Here is a 12,103-nt window from a genome sequence, read left to right as displayed (position 1 = left end):
GCTTCACCATCTGCCAGTCTGACGGACGAATCTGGGTTTGGCAGATGCCAGGAGGACGCTACCTGCCCCAATGCATAGTGACAACTGTAAAGTTTGGTGGAGGAGGAATAATGGTCTGGGGCTGTTTTTCACCATGAAAAACAGCCCCAGAGGGGTAATCTAACACTACAGCATACAATGACATTCTAGATGATTCTGTGCTTCCAACTTTGTGGCAACAGTTTGGGGAAGGCCCTTTCCTGTTCAGCATGACAATGGCCCTGTGCACAAAGCGAGGTCCATACAGAAATGGTTTGTCGAGATCGGTGTGGAAGAACTTGATTGGCCTGCACAGAGCCCTGACGTCAACCCCATCGAACACCTTTGGGATGAATTGGAATTGCTAAACATCAGGCTGTAGTACTCGCGCTGCTAAAACACTCAACCACTGCTACTCCAACTTCCGGGATGCTTACAAGGCCCTCCGCCGCCCTCCTTTCGGCAAATCTGACCACGACTCCATTTTGCTCCTCCCTTCGTATAGGCACAAACTAAATATACATATTTTTAATTTAACTAGGCAAGTCACTTAAGAACAATTTCTTATTTACAATGACGGCCTACCGGGGAACAGTGGGTTAACTGTCTAGTTCAGGGGCAGAATGACAGATTTTTACCTTGTCAGCTCGGGAATTCGATCCAGCAACCTTTCGGTTACTAACCCAACGCACTAACCACTAGGCTACCTGCCACCCCAAAAGGAAGTACCCGTGCTAGGAACTATTCAACGCTGGTCTGACCAATTGGAATCCCTGATTGTTTTGATCACGCGGACTGGGATATGTTCCGGGTAGCTTCAGAGAATAACATTGATGTATATACTGATACGGTGAGTGAGTTTATCAGGAAGTCTATAGGAGATGTTGTACCTAATGTGACTATTAAAACCTACCCTAACCAGAAACCGTTGATAGATGGTAGCATTCATGCAAACTGAAAGCGCGAACCACCACATTTAACCATGGCAAGGTGACTGGGAATATGGCAGAATACAAAGAGTGTAGTTTTTTCCTCTGCAAGGCATTCAAACAGGCAAAACGTCAGTATAGAGACAAAATGGAGTCACAATTCAAAGTGGAGTCACAATTCAATGGCTCAGACACGAAACGTATGTGGCAGGGTCTACAGAAAATCACGGACTACAAAAGGAAAACCAGCCATGTCGCAGACACCTACGTCTTGCTTCTGGACAAGCTAAAACTTCTTTGCCTGCTTTGAGGATAACAGTGCCACCGACGCGGCCCACTACCAATGACTGTGGGCTCTCTTTCTCCATGGCCGATGTGAATAAGCGTGTTTACCCTCGCAAAGCTGCCTGCCCAAACGGTATCCCTAGCCGCGTCCTCAGAGTATGCACAGACCAGCTGGCTGGTGTGTTTACGGACATATTCAATCTCTCCCTATCCCAGTCTGCTGCCCCCACATGCTTCAAGATGGCCACCATTGTTCCTGTACCCAAGAATCCAAAGTTAACTGAACTAAATTACTATCGCCCCGTAGCACTCACTTCTGTCATCATGAAGCAATGTTCCAAAGTCTAGTGGAAAGCCTTCCCAGAAGAGTGGATGCTGTTATAGCACTAACAGAGGGACCAACTCCATATTAACGCCCATGATTTTGGAATGAGATGTTCGACGAGCAGGTGATTCTGCCTCTGCATTCCTTCGGATTTTAGGCTGAGTAAAGCACTTCACTTTATTTTTATTTATTGATTTAAATTTGAGTAGTCACACAGTTCAGCGTTTTTTCTAGAACCATTCCAGGTTGCTTTTTTATGTGTGTTTGTGGTTATTTTCTTGAATGCTTAATTTGGTCGTTGGTAAACATAGGAAGACCCCAGTACTTTAGGAGACACAAGAAAGCCTGAATAAACTTCTCATGAAGCCACATAAATAAGCCTACATCCTGGTGAAAATGTCCTGTGGACCAATGAAAAACAAAATGAGAGCCCTTTGGCAGTACAAATCAGCTCTGTGTTTACTGACAACCAAATGAAGAACAAATGAAAATAACTCCCTCCGTACAATCAAAGATAAAGGTTTGATAATGCTGTGGGGTTGCTTTGCTGCCTCTAGTACTGAGGGCCTTCAACGTGTGGAAGGCATCATCATTATCAGTTTTTTTGGAGTCCAATGTTCAACTCAGTGTCCAAAAACTGGGTCTCCATTGAAGGTTACGCATCTTCCAGTAGGTCAACAACCCCAAACACACATCAAAAAGCACACCGGAATGGTTCAAGAAGAGCTGCTGGACTGTTCTGGAGTGGCCAGCGAAGAGTCCAGATCTTAATCCCATCCAAAACCTATGGCGAGAGCTGAAAACAGCAGTTGGTGCGAGGACACCCATCAAACATTGAAGAATTAGAGCAGTTTTCTGCTACAAAGTGGGCCAAATTGCCAGCAGAAAGGTGCAGCAAACTCATTGATGGCTACAAGAAGCGTTTGTCTGCAGTTATCTTGGCCAAAGGCTGTGCAACCAAGTGGTGACCACAATTTTGTTTGAAATGTCAACTTATTTAAGAAGAAATAGGGAATATCTACGAAAGATGCAAGGGTGCCAATATATTTGTCCGCAACTGTATACAGTAGATGAATGTATATTGACAATGCAATGTTATAACATTGAATAATAACTGATCCTCTCACCTGGTCAATGTCGATATTGGTAATCTGGACGAGATGGTTACCACTCTTTGTAACAGCAAACAAGTCAACAGCGAACTGCAAGTCTGTCACTGGGAAGAAGCCCAGATTCTGGATCTGTACATCGAGAAGAGAATAAATATAAAGATACTGAAGAGAATGTAAAAAAAATTATAGTCTACAGATTATAGTCAGTATTTAGTATTTATACTATAATGTGGATCGGCCATATGTATAACTTGGACAAAAGGTTGTAGGTCGGATCTTGTTAAGGTCGGATTGAGAGAAACTCACGTGATAAGTAAGGTTAAACGTTGGACCACTGCTGCCGGGTTTGTTCCGGTAGTGGTCTGAGTTGATCTCAAAACGAGGAGGCTTGGAGTCCCTGAGGTGGAGAGAAAAGGGATGGATGATACAAAATACAATACTGCTAGAATTGACATCTCCATTAAGGATTTAAAATCTTATTGTATTTATAAAGCTTTTATGTAGCTTTTGATTGTTCTCACCACACACACTTTAAAATACTCCTTATGTGTGGAATCATCTGAATTCAGCAGCTCATAGAAACCCACCTTGTGAACAGGAGGTCTGCCTCGTACTTCAGAGGATGAAATATGTTGTTGATGTTGTCCTCTGGGCTAATCTCCTCCCCATTGCTGTAGAGCACAAATCAACATGAAATAATTCACCTGCACCCTGTTTTGTGTTTGACACCAGGGTTAGGGTCAAGTTAATTTATTTCAGTTTACTTCCTGAATTGACTGGATTGAAATGGAATTGACCTCAACCCTGTTGGGTACAGTACAAACATGAATTGTTTAGGAGGAGGTGATTGTGGAAACATAGCAGATCCGGTTCCGTTAGTCCGTAACGGATGGTTACCTGGTGGTAATAGCTACCCAATGGGCAAAAACTGGCTGAATCAACGTTGTTTCCACAACATTCAGTTCTTTTTGATGTGATGACATTGAATCAACGTGGAAAATTGATTGGATTTGAAAAAATCATCAACATAAGGGAATTTCGTCATTTATTCATCCAACTTTTAAGCTAAATCAAATAACATGGTGACAATTTTTGGTGATTTCACATTGAATTCACAACTCAACCAAATGTACATCAAAACTAGATGTTGAACTTATGTCTCTGCCTAGTGGGTAGGGGCTGAAATGGAATGTGGTGATTGGCAGGACAAGTTGAAAAGTGTGGTATCTGAGCACACAAGGCCCTCACCAATGGTTAATATGAACATATACAGGTGACTGCCAACATGAAGGAAACATTTGAGTAAATGATACAAAGTATATTGAAAGCAGGTGCTTCCACACAGGTGTGGTTCCTGAGTTAATTAAGCAATTAACATCCCATCATGCTTAGTGCCATAAAAATGCACAGTTGCCATTATTTTGGCTACCATGGCTAGAAGAAGAGATCTCAGTGACTGAAAGAGGGGTCTCAAAGGAGCATAGGGGGTTTAAAGTGTGTGTGTGTGTCCAGATCTCAACCCAATTGAACACTTATGGGAGATTCTGGAGTGGTGTCTGAGACAGGGTTTTCCACCACCATCAACAAAACACCAAATTATGGAATTTCTCATGGAAGAATGGTGTCATATCCATCCAGTTCCAGACACTTGTAGAATCTATGCCAAGGTGCATTGAAGCTGTTCTGGCAGCTTGTGGTGGCCCAACGCCCTATTAAGATGCTTTATGTTGGTGTTTCCTTTATTTTGACAGTTACCTGTATGTCTATGAATATATTCATATATGCACTGTATGTCTATCACCTGGCAGCCTGCAGGACAACCCTCACTTGGTCCAGGAAGACAGAGTGATTCAACTCAAACTCCAGCCGGAAAGACACCTGGGACACGGGCAGAAAAGACATATACTACGAGTCACATACCATCCACATGCAAAAGATTTTATGTTGGAAACTTAGGAACTGAGAGACTTACAGAGGCTCATATAGGCTAAGAAATGTTAAGGTATCTGGCAACAAGCTGTGTTTTACATTTCGTTTTTACCTCCAGTCAAGTTATACCTGATATGGTACAGAGGCTTTCCAAAGGAGAGCCAGTAGAAATCTGCACCATTGTGTTTCAGACATCCGTCTCTGAAGCGGTGCCTCAAGGTCAGGGCCTATACTGGGGCCACCACAGTCTCTACTGCTTTACTGTGGAGTTTAATATATAATCTTATTAAAAGTTTAGAAAAATGTTTTTTCCTAGTCCAATGTAATCTAATCTAAATAAATGAACCGAAAATGAACAAAAACAAGATTTCTTAAGACACTGCAGGACCTGCCCACCTATTAGTATAATAAGGTATTGGCTATGTTACTGTAAAAAATATTCCTTTGCAAAAGAGCTATAACAATCAATATTACACCATAAACACTAAGTCTATTATCACCTGAAGCATCTGCCCTGTGATAGACAACATTCCGTCAATTCATTGTCCTTCTACAAAAACATTTCTTCCTTCATTCCTCATAACTTCTGCGTGCTATTTTTTTTCCCGCCCTGATTCATCTGACCACCTCAGTTACGACTGACAACATATTCCATTTAGCCCTGGTGCAGTAGGAAATTCTGAGGTCTTGAGCCAAGGAAATGAGTAGAGCATTAAGGGTTTCTATGAAGGGAAGGAAAACCCTGTAGTACATAGGGAGTGTGGTTTCTGCTCACAGCCAGAACACAGAATGGACCTGTAACTCACTGACTGACTATGGTATATCAGGACAATACAACCAGGGACAGACAGAGGAATCTCCAAAATGGGGCTCGGTGGTCTTTAAGGCACTGGGTGACCGCAATTCTCTGACTACAAAACTAGATGACCATGTGTTGAGTGGAGAATGCAAACTTTCGTACAGCTTCTTTTTTCAGGTTTAGGTTTCTGTTTATTACCCTCACCTGGTAAAATTTACATACGGAATTTATGTCTTTGGTCATGTTAAAGCCACAGTTCACGCAAATTACAACATTGCATATTGGTTTCCATACACTGCAAGCAGTTTTTGGACAAGATATGACAGCAATCCATGCTTTGGTTTAGTTTCCCTTCCCTGGTTTCCCTGGTTTCCAAATGCTAACGTTTTAGCATTTGCGGCACAAATCTCATAGCCTGACGACTCACACTAAATTCTTCCGCTGCTGTTGTTCGCTGCATACTTTAGTCTGAGACTGCCATCATTGAAATCGTTTGTGGTGACGAGGGGCACGAGTGGCGTTGTACAAAACAAAGTAATCAGCGTTTGGATCGTCTCTAACCAATCAGAGTATCAAAGCCAATTACAGATTTTAAAACAGCCGATTTACCCACTTGTGTTCTGGATCTGGCCCAACCCATCGGTTTCTGGACCAATCAGACAGACGAATGTGTTCACATTCGATGAAGGGTCGGGGAGGTACTCAGATCCAGACTCATTGCGGAGAAGAAACTGACGTCTGTGGGCGTGGCGTAGTGTTTGGCCGGAGCATGGAGTCTGGGTAGACGGGCAACAAATCCCATTCAAGTCATGGGACCGATATTAGCATTTTTCACACGTCATGTTCAAATCTTTCAAAAGTATCTAAAACTGATTGTGAAGTTCAACAAAGGCACTTATAGATGATTTGAACATGATGTGCGAAAAATGCTAATATCGGTCCCATGACTTGAATGGGATTCGTGCCACAAATGCTCAAACGTTAGCATTTGGAAACAGTGCCAGTCACTGCCAGGGAAACTAAACCAAAGATTGGATTGCTGTTATACCTTGTACATTGACTGCTTACAGAGTAAGGAAACTAATGTGTAATTTTGTAATTTGGGTGAACTATCCCTTTAAGGGCCAGGAGTTCTTCCAAACCTTGTGGCCTGACAAGGCAAAATCTAGCAAGTCCCTCAGTTTTTCCTGGTCAGATGCTTTGGTAAGCAAAAATGCTGGCCCTAGTAATGTTAACTAAATGTGTCCAATTGAAAACCTCTAGTATTGGAAAGGTGATGTAGTGAGGGAGATGTAGTGAGGGTGATGAACTGACGAAGCAGGAGCCAGCAACAGTGCTGATCAGATACAGTACCTGGGTCAGTGACCTCATAAAGGGTGAGCTGACATTGCAGGTCCTATTATTCCTCTCCCTGTCCTCAGCACGACATTCAATCTGGATGTCTGAGTGGTCCTGCAGGGTGACAGAGATACGCTGAGTCAAGTGCTGAATAAGACCTAATGTATTACTTTGATCACAAACAGTCATAGGTTACTTATGCTGTAATCTTAACATAGTAAGAGATGTCATGATGTGGTCTATCTAACTCATGTCTGAAGAAACATTTAAGGGTTAGTGTATGACCTCTCCCCTCACTGATTTGATATGAACTTGGTTATCCTCCGTTTTCTCCTACCTTGACTATGAGACTGGAGAAGAGCAGGTTGTGGGAGTGGGAGATGTTGAGCGTGGTGCCATAGGCGTTCTCTCCTTGGTTCTCCAGACGAGCTTCTACCACCAGCCTCCTGCGTGATGCCTCCACCACTCGCTCCGAGCCCACCGAGGCCCCCTGGTGGTGACACAGCGCCCATGCGGCCCGCTCCCTTGGCCTACAGAACTGCCTTTGGCCATAGACAGACATGAACATTAGCGCCACGTTTTTACCCCCTTTTCTCCCCAATTTCGTGGTATCCAATTGGTAGTTACAGTCTCGGGAGAGGCGTACGGACTCAGGAGAGGCGAAGGTCGAGAGCCGCGCGTCCTACAAAACACAACCCAGTCAAGCCGTACTGCTTCTTGATACAACGCCCGCTTAACCCGGAAGCCAGCCACACCAATGTGTCGGAGGAAACGCCGTACACCTGGCGACCGTGTCATTGTGCATTGCGCCCGGCCCGCCACAGGAGTCGCTAATGCGCGATGGGACAAGAACATCCCTGCCCGGCCAAACCCTCCCCTAACCCAGACGACGCTAGGCCAATTGTGTGCCGCCCCATTGGTCTCCCGGTCGCGGCCGGCTGCAATAGAGCCTGGACTCTAACCAGGATCTCTAGTGGCATAGCTAGCACTGCGATGCAGTGCCTTAGACCACTACGCCAACCCTTTTTAAGGTGAATTCAATGATTCAATGATTGGTGGGTTCCCAGAGGGACTTTTTCTATTTCCAGATGGGTGGAAACCGTATAGGGGAAACTCCACCTTGTCTATTAGAGTGAAGTGTAAAGGGGAGTGGCTAAAGGGATGACTTGGGATTGGACATACAGACACCATCTCAGAAAAGTGTGCCTGTATTGTGTGTGTGTGTGTTTCTGAGGGCAAAAAAATCACCTGCGGTCTAGAAGGTCTGTTCGACTGTGCAGGATGAGGTCAGGGACACAGCTGTCATCCCCCTCGCAGCCATTCCAGAAGGGGATCTACAGAGAGATATCAAATAAAAAAATCGAAGAAAAATGTTTAAACAACTGGTGTGGACTAACTGTGAAATGCTTACTTATGGCACATTACCAACAATGCAGAGAGAAACAAAATAGATAAATAATAGAAAAGTAAAACACGTAATAATAAATGTAATAATAGATACACAATGAGTAACAATAACTTGGCTATATACGAGGGTACCAGTACTGAGTCGACGTGCAGGGGTACGAGGTAATTCAGGTAGATATGTACATATAACTAAACTCAGCAACAACAAAAGAACGTCCCTTTTTCAGGACCCCAAAGATAATTCATAAAAATCCAAATAACTTCACAGATCTTCATTGTAAAGGGTTTAAAAACTTCTTAGGGGTAGAGTCTAGTTTCCTAAATTTCCGCCTGACGGACGTGCCCATTATTTTGATAAGGCAGGCAAAAATCCGAAGAAAAACCAACCATCATTTTTATTTTTTTGAGGTTCCAGGCTCTTATAATGGAAACCTATTGTTTCTATGTAATTCCGTCTCCCAGATTACAATTCCTATGGCTTCCACTAGATGTCAACAGTCTTTATTCAAGGTTTCAGGCTTGTTGTTTGGAAAACAAGCAAGAATTTAGATTTTTGGTGAGGAGAGCACCGGAACAATGTCAGTCTTTCGGTGCGCGCTTGCTAATTTTGCTTTCCTATTGAACATACTACTTTCCGTATTAAATATTATAGTTTAATCCTCAGAGTACCTGAGGATTAAATAGAAATGTCGTTTGACTTGTTTGGACAAAGTTTAGTGGTAGCTTTTTAGACTCCTTTGTCTGCATGTTGAACGAGTGGATTACTGAAATCCATGAAGCCAACTAAACAGACATTTTGGGATATAAAGAAGGATTTTATCTAACAAAACGACCATTCATGCTGTAGCTGGGACCCTGGGATTGCAAACAGATTGCAAACAAATCGGACAATGCAGTTAGATTAACAAGAATTTAAGCTTTTAAATTATATAAGATACTTGTATGTTCATGAATGTTTAATATTACGATTATTTATTTGAATTGCGCGTCCTCCAATTTCATAGGATGTTGTCGGCTGGTGTCCTGCTAGCGGGATGCCTATCCTTAAGAAGTTTCCCATGCTTGTTCAATGAACCATAAACAATTAATGAACATGCACCTGTGGAACGGTTGTTAAGACACTAACAGCTTACAGACGGTAGGCAATTAAGGTCACAGTTATGAAAACTTAGGACACTAAAGAGACATTTCTAATGACTCTGAAAAACACCAAAAGAAAGATGCCCAGGGTCCCTGCTCATCTACGTGAATGTGCCTTAGGCATGCTGCAAGGAGGCATGAGGACTGCAGATGTGGCCAGGGCAATAAATTGCAATGTCCGTACTGTGAGATGCCTAAGACAGCGCTACAGGGAGACAGGACGGACAGCTGATCGTCCTCGCAGTGGAAAACCACGTGTAATAACAGGTACAGGTACAGGATTGCAACAGCAACTGCCCGAGTTACACTAGGAACGCACAATCCCTCCATCAATGTTCAGACGGTCCGCAATAGGCTGAGAGTGGCTGAACTGAGGGCTTGTAGGCCTGTTGTAAGGCAGGTCCTCACGAGACCTGCAACATTGTCCTGTAACATCACCTGCAACATTGTCGCCTATGGGCACAAATCCACCGTCGCTGGACCAGACAGGACTGGCAAAAAGTGCTCTTCATTGACGAGTCGTGGTTTTGTTTCACCAGGGGTGATGGTCAGATTTGCGTTTATTGTCGAAGGAATGAGCGTTTCACCGAGGCCTGTACTCTGGAGCAGGATCGATTTGGAGGTGGAGGGTCCGTCATGGTCTGGGGCGGTGTGTCACAGCATCATCAGACTCGGCTTGTTGTCATTGCAGGCAATCTCAACGCTGTGCTTTACAGGGAAGACATCCTCCTCCCTTATGTGGTACCCTTCCTGCAGGCTCATCCTGACGTGACCCTCCAGCATGACAATGCCACCAGCCATACTGCTCATTCTGTGCATGATTTCCTGCAAGACAGGAATGTCAGTGTTCTGCCATGGCCAGCGAAGAGCCAGGATCTCAATCCCATTGAGCACATCTGGGACCTGTTGGATTGGAGGGTGAGAGCTAGGGCCATTCCCCCAGAAATGTCTGGGAACTTGCAGGTGCCTTGGTGGAAGGTGCAGTCCATGAGGAGGAGAAGCACTGCAGTACTTAATGCAGCTGATGGCCACACCAGATACTGACTGTTTCTTTTAATTTTGATCCCCCTTTGTTCATGGACACATTATTCCATTTATGTTAGTCACGTCTGTGGAACTTGATCAGTTTATGTCTCAGTTGTTGAATCTGGTTATGTTCATTCAAATATTTACACATGTTAAGTTTGCTGAAAATAAACGCAGTTGACAGTGAGAGGTAGTTTCTTGTTTTGCTGAGTTTAGAAATAAAGTGACAGATGGTTAACAGTAGCAGCAAACCTATGTGCTGAGTCAAAAAGTTTGTGCAAAAAGGGTCAAGCGTCAATAGCCCGAGTAGCTTCTTTTCACAATCAAATGCCGACCGTTTTATCTCCCAAGAGAATTCTCTTTGGTTATTGTCAGAGCCATGTATATACCCCCTCAAGCCGATACCACGACGGCCCTCAAGGAACTTCACTGGACTTTATGCAAACTGGAAACCATACTCCCTTTAAGAGTGTGCTCCTAATCTCAGCTCGTTACCTGTATAAAAGACACCTGGGAGCCAGAAATCTTTCTGATTGAGAGGGGGTCAAATACTTATTTCCCTCATTAAAATGCAAATAATTTTATAAAATTTTTTACATGCGTTTTTCTGGATTTTTTTGTTGTTATTCTGTCTCTCACTGTTCAAATAAACCTACCATTAAAATTATAGACTGACCGTTCCTTTGTCAGTGGGCAAATGTACAAAATCAGCAGGGGATCAAATACTTTTTTCCCTCACTGTATATCCTGAGGCTTTATTTATTGTAGCTGGGCATTTTAACAAAGCAAATTTGAGAAAAAGGCTACCTAAATTCCATCAGCATATCAACTGTAGCACTCGCGCTGGAAAAACACTGGACCATTGTTACTCTAACTTCCATGATGCATACCAGGTCCTCCCCCGCCCTCCTTTCGGCAAATCTGACCATGACTCCATTTTGCAATAGGCAGAAACTCAATCAGGAAGTACCCGTGCTAAGGACTATTCAACGCTGGTCTGACCAATCGGAATCCACGCTTCAAGATTATTTTGATCACATGGACTGGGATATGTTACGGGTAGCCTCAGAGAATAATATTGACGTATACGCTGATTCGGTGAGTAAGTTTATAAGGAAGTGTATAGGAGATGTTGTACCCACTGTGACTATTAAAACCTACATATGTGGCAGGGTATACAGACAACCACGGACTACAAAAGGAAAACCAGCCACTTCGCGGACACCAACGTCTTGCTTCCAGACAAACTAAACACCTTCTTTGCCCACTACGAGGATAATACAGCGCCACCGATGCGGCCCGCTACCAAGGACTGTGGGCTCTCCTTCTCCGTGGCCGACGTGGGTAAGACATTTAAACATGTTAACCCTCACAAGGCTGCTGGCCCAGGCGGCATACCTAGCCGCGTCCTTAGAGCATGCGCAGACCAGCTGGCTGGTGTGTTTACAGACATATTCAATCTTTCTCTATCCCAGTCTGCTGTCCCAACATGCTTCAAGATGGCCACGATTGTTCCTGTACCCAAGAATGCAAAGGTAACTGAACTAAATTACTCACCTCATTCCTAAAGGTAGTGGGCCAGCCGTGGTCCAGCACCGGGCCTTGGTCTGGACTCTGCAGACCTGCCTTCACCACAAACACTATGGGATGGCCGTAGTCTGCAGTTTCCTGTTGGAGCAAGGTGGAAAGTCAACTATAGAAATGTAATTACCCATTGCCTTAGTTTGAGGGTTCTGTTTCCATTCTAGAATTTCTATTTCTAGAATGAAAAAATGTCTACTCCCTGCCACAACTA

The 12,103-nt window shown here is 43.8% G+C and overlaps 1 protein-coding gene across 2 annotated transcripts in view; it reads right to left on the bottom strand.

Annotated features, from left to right (window-relative positions):
* The window catches only part of itga11b (integrin, alpha 11b), a 113,896-nt gene that overhangs the window by 6,273 nt on the left and 95,520 nt on the right, over window positions 1–12,103 (bottom strand). For both annotated transcript variants that reach the window (XM_014123978.2, XM_045688063.1), the window contains 8 exons: window positions 11,866–11,976; window positions 7,984–8,069; window positions 7,073–7,277; window positions 6,751–6,849; window positions 4,471–4,547; window positions 3,257–3,340; window positions 2,976–3,066; window positions 2,685–2,798 (listed from right to left, as the gene is read on the bottom strand). In XM_014123978.2, coding sequence (XP_013979453.1) covers window positions 2,685–2,798; window positions 2,976–3,066; window positions 3,257–3,340; window positions 4,471–4,547; window positions 6,751–6,849; window positions 7,073–7,277; window positions 7,984–8,069; window positions 11,866–11,976 — 867 coding nt within the window. The remainder of the gene's footprint in view (window positions 1–2,684; window positions 2,799–2,975; window positions 3,067–3,256; window positions 3,341–4,470; window positions 4,548–6,750; window positions 6,850–7,072; window positions 7,278–7,983; window positions 8,070–11,865; window positions 11,977–12,103) is intronic.

Source organism: Salmo salar, chromosome ssa10 (genome assembly GCF_905237065.1).
Source record: "Salmo salar chromosome ssa10, Ssal_v3.1, whole genome shotgun sequence".
Classification (NCBI taxonomy): Eukaryota; Metazoa; Chordata; class Actinopteri; order Salmoniformes; family Salmonidae; genus Salmo; species Salmo salar.
The sequence above is the reverse complement of the archived record's forward strand: the minus strand, read 5'-3'. Positions and strand labels throughout refer to the sequence as shown.